A 16,709-nucleotide genomic window follows, 5' to 3' on the forward strand; every position below is an offset into this window, starting at 1 on the left:
GGTTACTTGGGACAGTGGACCAAAATAAAGTAATCAAGAGGTAAAGTGTAAAATGTGAAGGTATATAATCACATTTACTCACCTCAACAGGTAAAATAAGTTTTGATGGGAGCCATGATGCTCCTGAACGCATCCTGTCAAGGAGGGGGAGCCCACACTAAAAACTGATTGGCTGAATCACAGTCTCTGTGATTATATATTTGTATTTTATGTTGCTTTTTGAGGTCCTCTTAATGTTCCAAGAGCAGTCAAAATCCATATTTATATGACCGTTTCTCAACCCTTTTTTATGTTTTAGGCGTTTAGCCCACCTAACGGCACTCAAATAAAGGATCTGGTTAAAACAGTGCTGTGAGGAAGAATTGTCCCCTTAGAATTGTTTTTTTTATTTTCTCTGGGCTCTGGTAGCCGATGGCAAGCTACATGAACAGGATTCGAACTGGCGATCTCCTCATTATAGTGGCAGCGCCTTAGTCCGCTGGACCACTCGGAGCTGTGGTATGATCTTAAACATGACGTTTATGCTCGAAAACCCTCCAGCGTGGCTAAAATTATAACAGTTCTCCATCACAAACTGCTTAATTTAGCCTAATATGTTCATCTAATGAGAAACTGTTGAGAGTACAGTATGCAGTGCAAATTTACAAGATAAAACCCACATTAGATCTATGCCATTTTCGCAAAAAGAACTAGGAAACAACACATTTATTCACCTCGCTACTGCAGTGTAGCCTCCCTTTATTAACAAATCCGGTGCGTTTTGGAAATATGACAGGATATAACACGGTACATAACAGGGAAATGAAATTCTAGCAATGCTAAAACATAAATCCTGAGGAAAAACTCCACATTTCAGATTCCACTGATTTATTAAAGCTAGCCACTTACATTTACTCCATGCCCTACTATTCTAATAAAGAATTGTAGCACGTAATTCCACAGTTTTGAATTTAGAGCACATTATGTAGTTGGGATGGACTAAAATAAACATTTGTGGCTGAAAACAAACAAAATTGAACATTTGGCCAAGTACTAAGCACTGTTTATCACAGGTTATCATTATTTTTGCCTATTTTTCATCATTCCTGCATTTGCAATTTGATCACCTCCTCAAAAGTATTGTTCTGTATAAATTATTTGACCTGTTTTTTTCTTCAGTTGTTGAATTTTCCTAGATATAGCTCTGGGGAAAAAAGAAGGAGACCACTTAAAAATTATGATTCTCTTTGATTTTATCAAATCGAAAACCTCTAGAATAAAATCAAAAGTGGATGATCACAAGCCATCAAACCAAACTGAACTGCTTGAATTTTTGCACCTGGAGTAAAGCAGCGTAAAGTTATCCAAAAGCAGTGTGTAAGACTGGTGGAGGAGAACATGATGCCACGGTGCATAAAAACTGTGATTAGAAACCACCAGGGTTATTCCACCAAATATTAATTTCTGAACTCTTAAAACTTTTTAAATATGAACTTGTTTTCTTTGCATTATTTGAGTCTGAAAGCTCTGCACCTTTTTTCATTTTCATTAATTTTACACCTATAAATAGCAAAATCAGAGAAACTGATTCAGAAACTGGTGTCTTAATTTTTTCCAGAGCTGTATCTAAGGTAATATTGGGAGCTGTACCCTCAGAATATAGTCAGATCAGTCTTTGCACTGCAACCCTGGGAGTGTGTCTTACTAAATTAAACATAAACTTCAGGTTTAAAACATAAAATAAAACCTTTAGAGTAATAAATAAACCACCCATCTGAAAGTATTGCACAGCAACACTTATAGTAGTCTTACAGGAACTTAATTATGGTGGCCAGTTAAATGAATACTGGTACTCAGCTAACATTTTTTGGTTAGTAGAATGTTTTCTTAAGGTTACTGTTAACATTTTAAAAATGTTCTATCTCAAGTTTTCTAGATGTCCTTGATCGCTTTTATTTTAATGTTTTTTAACACTCTGTTAACGTTGCTGCGACGTCACTTCCTTAAGTTTTGATAATGTAACTTTGAACGTTTCTGTGAGGTTAGTATTAGTCTAACTGGGAATATGTGAAAATGACGGACAAATAGTTGGATTAAGGACAAACTCTGGTGTTAATCTGCAGTAATCAGATTATGAAGGGCATGTAAACGCAAACTTATTGATCTTTGGGAAAGACGATATTAAGAAAACAAACTTCTTATCTTTCCAGAGTTGTAGGTCGTGTTAGAGCTGGAAGTTGTGCAGAAAAAGGTGGTACTCCAGGACTCCAGAAAGAATGAACGTTATGTTTTGTAAAACAGCTAAAGTGCCTAAAACGTCTAACAAACATTTTTAGCTTCTAAAAGTGCCGAGACTTTTTTCAGCTGGCTGATTAATGAAGATGGGAACCAGATAGACAACATTACTGCTAGGAAGCTACAGGAAATATCCTGTATTCATTAGCCTTGTCATGAGTGAGGGGATTTTAACGTTTGTCTTATGTTGAACTTGTATAAGTATGACATTGTTTTGATGATGCATGCTGGGTATTGTAGTGAGATGACACAGAAAGAAGGAAGGACACAAAATGGTGAATTCTGTCAAGCTAACACTATGGCTTACGCAATGGCTGTGTCTGAAACATAAGAAATGCTGTCTACTCAGACAGGATTCATGAGGCAGGAAGGCAGCCAATCACTCCTGCTCATGTCTGAATTCAAGTTTAGTAATCTAGCCTTCTGATTTATTGGTCAAAAATTCTAACAGTGAGCTGTCCATACCGTGGCGGTGTCAGTATCTATGTTTTATATTTCGATTCAGATATAGAAACTGAATCACTCACTGTTCTGCCTTCAAAGTGATCTACAAGACATCTAGTCAGCATTTCTTGTGTTTCAGACACAGGGAGAAAGACAAACAGCTAAGGCCCAATCCCATTTCTCATTTATACCCTTACCCCTTGTTTTAAGTACAGTGCTCTCTTAAATAAATTAAAGAAAACCCCCCAAAACCTGAAAAATTGTCACAAGAAATAAATAAAAAAGCAACAATGCTTAATTAGTGGCTATGAAAGTGTCCAAAGTTTTAGACACACCCTCTCATTCAATGTTTCTAATTTTTTTGTTCCTACATTGTAAACGAATACTAAAGTCATCCAGACTGTGAAGAAACCCATAAAGAATCATGTAGTAACTTAAAAAGTATTAAACAAACCAAAATGTAAATGGACTGTTAACTTGCGGATTTCTGAGGCTAGTAACTCTGATGACCTTATCCTGTGCAACAGAGGTAACTCTTGCTCTTCTTTACCTGGGGTGGAACTAATGAGTGCCAGTTTCATCACTGCACTTGAGGATACTTTCTTAAGGAAAGTTTTTATTTATTTTTATTTTAACTATGACTAACTATGTTAAATTCTAGTTTTAGGTAGGAATGTCCCTTTAAGCTGAAATTCAAGCCCGTCCAATAGGAGAAGAGGTATGGGAAGGAATGTTCCTATTGGCTAATCTTCCCTTTTTTTCGGCTTTGCTCTGCGGTAAGTGTTTGTTTGTGCTCATAAATGTTTACAGTAGTATCACACATTAAAACATTTTAAAGTCTTTAAAATGATTTAAATAAAAAAAAACAACAACAGTGGTTCCTAGTGTATCCACAGACACTAACGGTCCATGATCCCTTTTATGTGCCAGTTCTGGTTTGTTGTCAGGCGTTAGCGTAAACTGCCTCGTCGGAATCGGGGTCCTTTGTGTCGTCGCAGGCGCTGGAGGCGTGGCTGCTGAGGTCGGCCACACCCGACTCGATATCGCTGCAGGCCGAGAGATCATCGGGGTCGCTGCTCTTGGGCGTCGCCGCCGTCCCCGGAGACTTCAGGGGGAGTGTGAAGGATGGGGCGTGGCTCTCCCCTCGGGGGGCGGGGCTAACACAGGCGAAGTAATCCTGAGGGCTTGTGAGCTCACTTTCCTTCGGGATGGTTCGGTACGGGCGCTCAGTCACTCCGTTCCTCTTCCTCGTCGCCGTGCTCGTCTTCCTCCCCACCAGCTGAACAAGTCTCTGCAGTGGAGGAAAGGTGTACAATACTTCTTTAAAACTAAGATAAATTTCGGTTCTGATAGATCAGCTCACAGATGCCTTGTGCTGAGCGCCATCTACCCACCCAGAAAGAGCAAGACCAATTGTGCTCTCTTAGGGCTCCGGCAGCTGATGGCAAGCTGCATAAACGGGATTCGAACCAGCGATCTCCTGATCGTAAAAACTATGATCATTTTAAGACTTACCCCAAATGTATTCAGTCAGCCAAGAATATACACTGACTTGACAAAAAATCATGGGACAGGAGAAAATTGTAAATTATTAATAAAGTTTTACGTGAGGAGATGGCTTGGGAACGCCCACACCTGTATACGCTTTAAGGTGTTATCTTGTGAATAGAATTTGAGCAAGGCCTAATAATAGTCAGATGGAGGGTGAATTCCATTTCTAAACACACAATTTATATCCCTCATGTCAGTGCAGCTGTCTTTAGCTTCCATGGGACATGACAAAAGTCATGGGATACCATACATTCATAGTTCCTATCCCATGACATGTCGGCTTGTCAGTGTACAAAAAAAAAATTATAAAAGTCAAGGGAAAGTGTTTTAAATAATAAAAAAAAGAGGGTGACTTATTGTCATCTAAATTTGTGTGTGTGTGTGTGTGTGTGTGTAGCTGTATCTAGTTAGGCTAGGTGTGATTTGTGTGAGCATGAATGCCTTGTTCAGCGTCCGTCTCCCGCGGTACCTCCTGGTGAGAGCTAAGCTCCTCCTCCAGCTGCTGTGACTCCTCCCTCACGGCGGTCAAGCAGTCAGATGGTGACTGGCGCAAGGCCACGCCCCTTTCTGCTGGACTGTACATGGCCTTCCAAAACCTGGAGGTAGAGAGATTATTTTTTTCTTTCCAGTTCATGCTTATACTGTATATACATACGCTTGTGTAAATGTTGGGAATATTTAATAATATAAACACATTTACTTTTTAATTAAAAAAATCCTTGTACTTGTACACTTGTAGCAAATATGAAATAAACATCACAACACAGCTTAACACAGTGAGCTTTTAGTTTCTACTGTGTGAAGTGATTTTAAGTATTAGCAGCAGTTCAGCGGAACTGTGGAAGTCAAGACGAGATCTGAAAGGCCAAGAAAACAGCTCATATGCTGATAAGACAGGCAAATCTAACTCTGTCAGAGTGAGCAGTGGTGTAGTTATGACTCACTTGAAGCAGTATGGAGTGGTGATGGGTCTCAGGACTCCTTTGCTCTGGCCGTGGTCGGATCGGTAAAGGGGGTTGAGGTACTCTACTCTGTTCTCCCACAGGTGAGGCCATACGGAGTGAGTTCGTTCACATATCCTACGCAAACAGGCAGAGAGAAGAGAATTCACATGAAAAAACTGCCAACCTGATTTTAGCAGGCATTAAACCTCATTCTTAAGATAATCAGGATGTTAGACTCTTTAATATCAGATCAGATCAAAGTTGAAGTTAAATATCCATCAAAACCAACACTGGGTTAACAACACACGATGCTATGAGCTATATCTCGCTCCATTTGCACCTCACCTCAGGTCCCGCCTCTCTTTCTGGCTGTTGCAGATGAAGTTGCCGTACTGGCAGGAGTGGATGTGTGTGTGTAGCTGTAAGAGGAAGCGCTCATTGAACTCGAAGGCGCAGGGGAACTGCTCCATCAGCTGCCAAACACACTCCAGGAACTGGTCCATCACAGGCGACACCTCCTTGGGGTCTCCATCCAAGTGAGCATACCTGGAGGAGCAGAGGATGGGAATTGTGAGTTGCAAAAGCACAATTTCAAAGATTTTTTTAAGAATTTTAAATTGTATTTAACTACACTCTAAAATAGTTCCACACTGCAGACTCCAACTAAAATCATTTATTTACCTTCTGAGAACTCTCCCCAGTGAATTGCTATTAAAAGAGCCTGTACCCCCATTGCTTTAGAAGCATATAGTTTGTTATTAGCACTAAAGGCAATTCATACCGGGTACATCACGGCAGTTTTAATGCTAATAAAGCCAAAGCCTTATTATACTCTACCTAAAGCTGGTTAAACAGAGAACAGAGATATTAGTAGAGAGACAGAGAGCAGACCTATGTGAGAACTTGTGTCCAAATGATACCCAGTCTTTCTCTATCAGCACCTGTGAAACAAAGTGTGGAAAGTTCAGTAAACATTTTATTTTATACTACATTACTGTTTATATGTAGTAAAGTCTATGTAAAGCTGCAAGTAAGTGAACATACTGTGACTGCTAATATTAAATTTAAGAAAACAGCGGTCAGTATAAAATATAATGTATAAATGCTAGACAATAATTCAATATCAATATTTATTGCGATAGAAAATATTTTTGTGAATTGTTTGTATTTTTTAATATAAAATATATATAAAATATAAAAATGCCACAACTAGTGTTGTAATTGTAATTATATAGTTTAGACTAAAATTAAACACAACACAAACTGAACCACTTTCTGCCATCAGTCCTTACATATACACTATCAATAAAAATAGCGATATTTGGTTTTTAAAAATCAATACAGTATTACAAAATATATATATATATATATATTTTTTTTTTTACAGTAGCTGTCACAGTATCAGATTCAGTACTCATTGCTTTTACCCTTTATTGCACTGATGATTATTTTAATAACTTGTAATGTACATGTTGTATGGATTGTGTATTACCATGAGTCCTTTGATGGTTCTGTAGTACGGCTCTAAGAGCACGCTGGCCACAGAGCAGGCCTGAGCTGTACGATCCCAGCCATCCGAACAGTGCACCAGGACACTCACTCCCTCCTCCGCCACAGCCTGCCCACACACAGACAGATTTATTACAGCAATATTCTGTGATAGTAAAATTTTGAATAGTGTTTTTTTTACTGTATTATAATTTCTCAGGTTTGTTTTGATGCATTTTATTAATTGATGAGGGTGAAAGAAACATAAGACAATGACTAAGCATCTTAAAATACCGGTACATGAACGTGTTTCTCTGCTGGATTCTGTGGTCAATAGCACCACCTTCTGGACTGTCACTGATGATCATTTGACAAGTTATGTGTTTTTTTTATTTTACTCTTTTTTATTTTTTTAGCCCCCATTTACAAAAAAATTAAAAACTTTAAAAAGGTTTTGTCATATCTCTATCACAAAAATATCAATCAAAATACAGACCATTTCAATTTCTGAATCAGTTTCTCTGATTTTGCTATTTATAGGTTTATGTTTGAGTAAAATGAACATTGTTGTTTTATTCTATAAATTACAGACAACATTCCTCCAAAATTTCAAATTAAAAATATTGTCATTTAGAGCATTTATTTAAAGAAAATAAGAAATGGCTGAAATAACAAAAGATGTATAAATCAATATTTGGTGGAATAACCCTGGTGGTTTTTAATCACAGTTTTTAATCATGCATCTTGGCATCATGTTCTCCTCCACCAGTCTTACACACTGCTTTTGGATAACTTTATGCTGCTTTACTCCTGGTGCAAAAATTCAAGCAGTTCAGTTTGGTGGTTTGATGGTTTGTGATCATCCATCTTCCTCTTGATTATATTCCAGAGGTTTTTAATTTGGTAAAATCAAAGAAACTCATCGTTTTTAAGTGGTCTCTTGTTGTTTTACAGAGCTGTATATCCAAAAAATACTGTAATATTATTTATGGCCATTTCGCCTATTTTTGTTTATGTGTGCACTTTTGTATTGTAGAATATTGTAGAATATTGTTATTTAATGGCTATATCGGCCACTTATTACACAAAAACACAGGCTTTTGGTTGCGTACCTTGGCGATGAACACACCAGCATCCAGCACTGCTTTAATGTGTTTGAGCCAGCCAGAGTTCTCCAGCCCCCACAGGAAATCCCCCATAGAGGGAGACCGCAGATCCCCCACTGCAGAACATACACATGAAAATCATATAAAACTGTTGTAAACACTGTGAGGCATTATTAATGCATTATTAAAAATGATTAACATCACACATAATTTTAAGACTTTAGGTACACAGTACACATGTGCACACACACACACACACACACACTATAATAATCATTAACCAATAACTTCAGCTCAGCAATAGCATGTGTTCTGTGTTGGATCAATATGAAGAGAACAGATTGACGTGAGCGCTGTATTGATTGATTGTGAAGCAGATGTAGCTGATGTAATCACACACCGTCTATGAGCTTCTGCTGACTGTTCCTCATCACGTGAATGTTCTCGATGCCGATGAAGTGCAGTCTGATATTGGTGTAGTGATCCTCGTTCTCATAACCTTTCCCTGCTGCGCGGTTCGCCACGGCGTTCAGCTGCGATCAACAGCAAAACAATATTAGGGCATTTATGAGGAACGGCAATGAACTTTAGCTTAAGACCAGCTTTAAACCAAAAAGTTTAAACTGAAATACATTAAAGAGCTACTAAACCTGATTTTTTAATTAATAGCTGAAATGTGTTCCTCTGAAGTAATGAAACATATCAGTCCTTTTTTTTTAAACATTTCTTAACCTTTAAAAATCACTTTTAGTGCAGTTATTTCTGCCTCTGCAGCGCCCCCTCTCAGGTTCAACTGTGTTATAGGTGAGGTAGATGTGTCTGTGAACTTTGATATGCAGATTAGTCTATCAATAATATAACCCCCAAGATCGCTATCACAGGCTGAGCAAAGCAATTGATACAAAAAAAACAAGCAAATAAATTAATTAATAAATTCAAAAATGTAATATTTTCTTTGTTTAAAAATTCTATAAGTGTTATAAGCATTATCTTAGTTTAATGCAGTTGCAGTGAATTATGGATCTTTTCTTTAGAACAAGCTTTCGAACAATAACAACACTAATAGTAAGTCTTAGTGGATAGGTAGTTACTGAGGCTGCTGCATGGTTTAAGGTGGAACGAAAGATAGCAAATAGCTCAGAGCAATTAGGGTGGACAATAATATAACATAAGTGTCGCACCCCCACCCCACTTTCCAAAATATATGGTGCCCTAAATGTAGCTCTTTTTATTTATTCTTCTGACAATCATGTTCTTGAAGAGTTGTGAGCAGACTGTGAGATTTGTGTGAGAGCTTGATGTTCACCCTTGAAACCTGATGTTTGCACAATTCTAATCTCACCTTTGGCCGAGTGTCCACCACGTACATGTACTCGCTGGCCGGGTTGGACTTCATGATGGCCTGCAGCATCTGCTCATCCTCTGGAGAACGAGCACTGAAACCGGAGAGCGGCTGACTGCTGCGGCACACTGCGGCCTGGGGGGATGAGAGAAAGAGAAAAAGAGAGAGAGAGACACCAGAAGAGAGACAGATGGAAATGAGAAATCACGAACAAAGTAGAAAAAAAAATATGCCGGAACAAGGAGTTATCAGATTATATTGTGCAAAATATTACACCATATAAAATATGGCAGGGACATATTATGACATTTATTTCCACATGCGAGTAATTACCAGATGGATGCAAGGGTACTGATGAATGGTTGCTATGGTGTTTAATACAGTTATAATGGCATTTTTTTATGTTTTTGAAGTTTTCCCAAATGGGTGTCACAGTTTGACTAAGTTTTTTTCTTAGGAAGTTGTTATGGTATACCAGGTGGTTGGTATGACAATCAAGGGAGCTGCTAAGGTCTTGCAAAATGGGTGCCATGGAACTGCTACACAGTGTTTCTTGGGGATGCTATGGTACTTCAGGTGCTTGCTAATGTCATGTGGTTGTTTGGGTGTTACTAGTGATTTTTTATTGTCTATTCCATTACGTAAAAAATTGTCATAATGAAGAAACATGGATGTCCAATCAAAATGCACATAAGAAGACAGAACATGTCGAATGGGAAAAATAAGTATTGATGCATGGCCTGTGTAGTGCACTAGAATAATAGTAGAATAAAGCAACACTACATACGCTAGTGTCTCTGTGGAAGTAGGAGAGAACAGGGAGTCTCCCGCGACTTCTGAACTTTGCACTTCCCACGATAATAGCAGGGGTTGCTGACTTCGGCACATACAGCTCAGACGGGTACGTGTCACACACCTGAAATACACAATAAATAAATAAATAAATAAATAAATAAATAATAAAATCTGAGTCTGATGGCAAAACAAAACTTTTTAAAATCGATTTCACAAGAAAAACACCTTTACACAGTTAACTCCCTGTGTCCTTTAAATTTAACAAGATGTTCAGTTCCTGCCAGGGGGGGGTGTTGTTAACAAAAACGAACAAAATAACGTGAAAAAAAGTGAAAAGATTAAAATGGTAACTAACTGGAACTGAATTGAGAGTTTATAAAACTAAAACTAAAACAAACTGAAATTACAGGTAGAATATGCCTCGCTTTCGTGTTTGTTCATTTATTTTATTTAGTTTTTTAGTTGGTAATTTTGGTGAAAATGTGTTTCGGTGTGATGGTGTGATGTGTGTCTTAAGGATAGGTTTTTATTTTCATGTTAATGTGTGTTCTAGTCTAGTCTAGACTATTTTAAGCAGCAGTATTAAATGCATTTTGGGCTTAAGGCTGCCATCTTGTGGACTCTTACAGTTTTTTATGGTTTATTTTGTTGCGTTTTTATTACACAATACCTTTTTAAATAAAAAAAAATAATACTAATACTAAAACTAATGAAAACTAACCTAAAACTAATCATTAATCAAACAATAAAAACGAATAAATCTAGCAACATTTTGCTCAGTTGCCATAACGTGATGCTGCCACCACCATGCTTTATTTAGTCCCCATAACATGATGCTGCCCACATTCTCCCACGTTTTAGCTGGACCTCTCCACTTCCATTCAAACAGATGTGACTATAAAGCAAAAATTACTGTACCCTGTACTCGTGGTTGGCGGGGGTGATGTGCCAGAGGTTGCTGGGGATGCCCATGCGGTTAAATTCTGCACGCAAGTCCAGAAACCTCCAGGCCTTCTCACGCTCCTCCTTGTCCATGTTGGGCTGGTAGGAGAAGCAGAAGAGCTCTCCATAACGCTCTGAAAGAGAAAAACGAGGCAAGAGAGAGAAACGAGGAAATTAAACTGAAAGTCTGCATCCACGACCCACAAGGACTGACCACAGATCAGGTTTACTGTAAGTCCCTGTGACGCTGCTCACCTGGTCGAGAGAGGCGTGTCAGTGAAGCCTGAATGTCCATGCAGTCCTTCTCCTGCGGGAGCAGCAGCTGGTACACCTGCACGTTCTTGCAGCGAATGATGAGCGTACTGCCTGACGGGGTGGTGGGGGGGCGCTCGATACTGCCCACCAGGCTGTGCAGGACCTAAAGTTAAAGCCCGCAATGAACTCAACAGACTCCGCCCACAAATATATATCACAGTGTATATCAAAATACCTACTTTTACAGTGTAATTAATATAAATTTACACTAATGAGAGACTCGAGCGCTGTACCTCAGAGTATACCATTACAATACTTAACAAGATGCTCAATCCCTGCCATGGATGTTATCATTAACGAAAACGAAGGAAATAACGAAAACTGAAAGTGGAAACACATTTTGTTAACTGAAACTAATACAAACGGTCATTAAAAGAACAAAATGGTAACTAACTGGAACTGAATTGACAGTTTATAAAACTAAAACTAAAACAAACTGAAATTATAGGTAGAGTATGCCTTAAATGTGTGTTTCTTAATTTATTTTAAAGCATTTTATTTATCCAGGTAACGAGACTGTAGCTCCATCACAGTGTATATCATCACAATACCTACATTTAGAGTGTTAATAACAGTAAATATATTATATTCACTCTAATTAATGAGAGACTGTAGCTCTGTAACTTAGTGTATCATCACAATACCTACATTTAGAGTTTTAGAGTACAGAGCCTGACTCTGCAGTTTCCAATCAGTGTTAGAACTGAACAAAAGCAGTCTATATAAGTCGTGCCATTAATGTTGTACTATATAAGGAAGAGTATAAAAATGAAAGTGAATCGCGTGTTCTTCACAATGACAGCTGTGTAATGTTGGTCATTGTGACAGAGATGCGGGACTAACATGCAGCTTTCACTTCCTACCCATGTTTCCTTGCGGGCATCTGAGTTCTCCACAAAGATGGTGTGTGTGGAAGAAAGATACAGCGTTCCAACAACAGACTTTCGGGGAGTTAGTCGGTCGATCAGACGTACGTTTTCCACCTGCAAGAACAAAAGCATGTGTTAGTACTACTAATATATGATTAGTATTCTTCCCCAGTCAGTATCAGAGCCGTTGAGTTGTTTTTGCTCAGAAAACTTAATGCAGTTCCCAGAGAACCCTTTCAGCTTCTCTCATCTCCAAGCGTCCCCATTTCTCCAGTCTATAGCCTTTATATATATTATTTGCCTTATAACCCCTGACTAAACCAAAACCAGGGTTACCAGGTCCAGTAACAAAAAAAATCCAGCTTAAAGTCTGTCTAAAACCTCCCTTTAGACACTTCAGTAACGACCCCAATATTAAGGAAAATATTAATAATGAAATATTAATTAATAATAAATAAACAGATAACATGTGAATAAAAGGACTCAGTCTCGTTTTTATTTTATTTCTTTTGTCTTTAAGTACAAAAAACACTAATTACAAAAAACTTTCACACAATAGAAGAGATTAAGAATTTCTCTATCCAAACATTTTCAAGTTCAAAGTAATATATAAATACTGTTAATGTTTAACTTGAAGACATAATTAAATATCTAAACAACACCCAGCCTGTGTGAATGTCCCCTATAATTTGCTTTGTAATTTTTAGGTGTATATAATATAGGTACATCAACCTTCAAAATGTCCTGCAAAACTGGTCTGGGGCATTTTTGAATATTGTAAACGATATTATACCCTGAAATATCATGCCATATCACCAACCCCTAATTATCACATCAGAGTACTATTTTTTCTGTTTTTAGCAAAAGAAAAATTTACACTGTTCTCATTTCCTATTATATGTTTACTAGAGACAGAACGCAGATATAGATTATGATCTTACATTTTAAAAGCAAGCAATAAGAATCAACATATCAATACATCCATACACAATATTAAACATATGATTATGTAATAATGATACCCAACATGAACATTTACATATTTCATGTATAAATAATAACTGATAAAGTGAAAACACTGAGAGAGAGGACAGACAGTCCTGAGATTGAGATATCCCATATGTCATCAGTGCCCCCTACCAAACCCCACCCCCACCCTTCTCCATCAGCTGGCCTAGAAGGCCTTCAAAGACAGAAGCCAAACCAGAACCCTAGTAAAACACACACACACACACACTTCAACCCAGCAGCACCTTTATTAGAGGGTGGTAGTAATAATAATAAGGGAACGTGAGCATCCTCTGTCAATGACATATACACACACACACACACACATACGTATCTTGTATTCGTGTATCAGTGAGGATCACGCGCATCTTCAGCGCAGTGATAAGACCTCACTTGGACGAGCATCGTCTCTTTGAATAATAGCTAACCTAGCATATGGCGGATGAACGGCACGAGCCCAAAACGAGCAGTTTCAGTGTGTGCGCGCGCGCGTTATTTATTTACCTTAGGTGTTCTGATGTGCTCCATCCTCTTTGTCCGGTGAGGGGGGGTGCACTGCGCCCCCCTTGCCCCACTAAGCGCGTGCACGATGATGCCCGGTTGGCTCGCGCTAGGCTCGCGCCATGGTCCTCGGCTTGTCCGCCTCCTCGAGCCGCTCCGAGCCTCGGAGCGCTGGGGCTGATTCTGTTTATCCCACCCGTTTTCCGACCTGCTCCGCGACTGGCTATCAGTAGCCCCGCCCCCCAATGCTGCGATTGGGCGTGACGAAGCGGATGCTCTGCCGCTGATGACAGCGAGCGAACCTGAAGCGGGGGCGGGGCCACGAACCGCGAATCCGTGGACTGTGGGCGGGGACTGTGAGACTACGGGTGGGAAAGAAAATAATAACGCACTCGGGATCGCGTACGCACGGGGATGGTTTCGTCATGCGCATGCGCAGCCTGTTCAAGGACTTGGAGCGCAATGACGTCGAATACGAACCCCCTTTTTACAATATATTTTTACAGTATAATAAAATAATACTAACATGACTTTTTTCAGTTTTTAGTTAATTTGTTTTCCTTAAAGGCAACACCGTTTGAGAGCTGTTGTCCAACAGAATTGACCAAAAACCATTTATAGACAATGAACAAGTTTATAAACCAATGAAACAGTAACTTGGCTCTGCCCACTGCACTGGTACTAGAGTACTAGTACTAGAGCCATTGAGGCGAAGTGACAGCTAATATTAACTCATTTAATGTGATTTAGAACACTTTTTTTTTACTATTTAGAGATGATTTATGAAATAAAAAAGGTTAATACGAACTATGAAATATTACACACAGGCTTCCAATAAATAATTAGATATTTTAGTTAATTGGATTAAGAGTATTAGAGTCTCATTTTCTCTGCATTACAGACAGAAAACAGCATTCTTACATTTTTGTTCCATCACTGGAGAAACAGATAGAAGTTGGAAAGTAGTAATTTAATAAGACACTTATAGATAGAAGCCATGATAAACTGTCTAACACTACTGCTTTTACTGCTGTTGATGTGCAGTACAGTAATATTGGATTCTGAACTCAGGATTGGTGAGGCTCTCCTGACTTTCCGAGAATGAAATCCGACCTCTAGGAGCCTTTCAGTTAAAATGGAACACAGCATTAGCAAATTGAAAATTAAAATGTTAAAAGCGCTATGTGCACAGGGTGTATTTGCGATAGCAGTTGTTTTTTGACTTGTACAGAGGAAGGAAAACGTTTAGTTAAATGCAAATCACTGGGATTCTTGAGAGATAGAAATCAGCTGTTTATGAAAAGATGGTTTTGAGGAAGTGGACATAACAGCAGAAGCTTTATCACACACTCGTGTGCTCATACACTGCACACACTGCCTTACTGAGAAGGCTATCACTCATTGATCTGTGTTTTTGAACTTATTCCAGTTACACTGACACTGTGAGTTTAGATCATTATCGCTGACAAAATAAACTCACATTTTAGTGCTTGTGTACATTTGTGTGTACATCATAGTACATATTTTCATCTCTCTCTTTTTTTACCTGAAGGCACTGTACACTGCAAAGTTGAAGTTGAAGAGTTTGTTGGTACTGGCTTAGTAGGTTGCTGCAATAGTATCTGTGGTGGATGTGTTGTTCCTAAGCGGTTGCTATGGAGACCCAGGATGTTGCTATAATATTGCTAAATGATTGCTATGATATTTGAATTGAATGATATGTTGTTGCTGGACTGTTTCTGTTAGAATCTAACATTTGGTGGCATGTACATTTGTAAATAGGTTAATATAGCTGTGTGTGTAATCTTTTGGCTAAAATAGGGGTGTCAAAATAGGGTAGTCATAAGCAAAATTAGAATTATTCCACCTCTTATCTGAGTAGCTCCACCCAGTACCTTTGTGAAGTCAGAGTTTCAGAGGGCAGCCATTGCTAAAAAATGGTATTGTGGCCTAGTTTAAAAAAATATATCCTGCATCCACCAACTAAATTCGACTGGATAGAATACATTTTCACTGCTCCACATCCCAGTACTGGGGGTTTCTATGCACCTTTAGTTCACAATCAAAACATAGGGTTACGTAGAATTATATGTGTCAACATTACATACAGCCCTTGGAAAAAATAAAAGACCACTTAAAAATGGTGAGTTTCTTTGATTTTACTAAATTAAAAACCTCTGGAATATAATCAAGAGGAAGATGGATGATCACAAGTCATCAAACCAAAATGAACTGCTTGAATCTTTGCACCAGAAGTAAAGGCGTAAAGTTATCCAAAAGCAGTGTGTAAGACTGGTGGAGAAGAACATGATGCCAAGATGCATGAAAACTGTGATTAAAAAACAGGATTATTCCACCAAATATTGATTTCTGGACTCTTAAAACATTATGAATATGAACTTGTTTTCTTTGCATTATTTAAGGTCTGAAAGCTTTTGCATCTTTTTGTTATTTCAGTCATTTCATGCAAATACATTTCTGCAAATAAATGCTCTAAATGACAATATTTTTGTCCAGTTCTATTGGTCAATGCTTTCTTGTGGAAACTTAAAAGCTTAGAAGATTTCACGGATTATAAAGAGGTGTTTGATGCCTCTGGACGTGTAGTGTACACAATCTGTGGCCTGCAGAGGGTGCTTTTATACACACGGTGGCACTAAAAGCTTTTAGTTGAAAAATCGAATTTAATTGGATCGAAATAGGAGTCTGATGAAAGGACTGAAAAATGTATCTGTGTGAACATTTAAGACTTGCTAAGTTGCAAAATTCTGGATTTGAGGTAAAAAGGTAAATCTCACCCATTACTAAACCCTCCATACATGTCTTTTTAGCTTTATATGTGATAATAACAATGCCAATATAGTGCACAGTAAAACCAGATGAGTTAAATGAAATCAAATGCATTGAGGAAACCAACTGCCTTAATCTATTTAATTCTAAATAACTTAAAATCATTTGATCGTAAATAACAAACCCAATTATCACGCCTGGCACTGAAAGCTCTACCTGCGATCTCCAGTCTCCGGACTTGAAGGTAGCATTTAGCCATCATCGAGCCACTCTCAAAGCCACACTTTAAGTAGAATCAGCTCATCAGCTGGGGTTGGCGCCCAGTTTCTGACACTAGCTG

At 38.4% G+C, this 16,709-nt stretch overlaps 1 protein-coding gene across 2 annotated transcripts; it reads right to left on the reverse strand.

Annotated features, from left to right (window-relative positions):
- Positions 1-704: 704 nt before the first annotated feature.
- mtmr7b (myotubularin related protein 7b) lies at positions 705-13,758 on the reverse strand. 2 transcript variants are annotated; one of them, XM_022662292.2, is made up of 14 exons: positions 13,583-13,758; positions 12,065-12,184; positions 11,142-11,304; positions 10,863-11,020; positions 9,937-10,065; positions 9,150-9,284; positions 8,208-8,340; positions 7,814-7,923; positions 6,706-6,831; positions 6,105-6,154; positions 5,559-5,759; positions 5,214-5,348; positions 4,739-4,865; positions 705-4,009 (listed from the first exon to the last, which is right to left on the reverse strand). In XM_022662292.2, exons 1-14 carry the CDS (start codon positions 13,604-13,606, stop codon positions 3,662-3,664), a joined length of 1,959 nt encoding a protein of 652 aa, XP_022518013.2. In that variant the 5' UTR covers positions 13,607-13,758; the 3' UTR covers positions 705-3,661. The 2 variants fall into 2 exon arrangements, with proteins under 2 accessions (XP_022518013.2, XP_022518014.2); XM_022662293.2 differs by having other exon boundaries at positions 3,836-4,009; positions 4,711-4,865.
- Positions 13,759-16,709: the final 2,951 nt, after the last annotated feature.

The sequence above is a fragment of the Astyanax mexicanus genome, chromosome 25 (assembly GCF_023375975.1).
Source record: "Astyanax mexicanus isolate ESR-SI-001 chromosome 25, AstMex3_surface, whole genome shotgun sequence".
NCBI classification, from domain to species: domain Eukaryota; kingdom Metazoa; phylum Chordata; class Actinopteri; order Characiformes; family Acestrorhamphidae; genus Astyanax; species Astyanax mexicanus.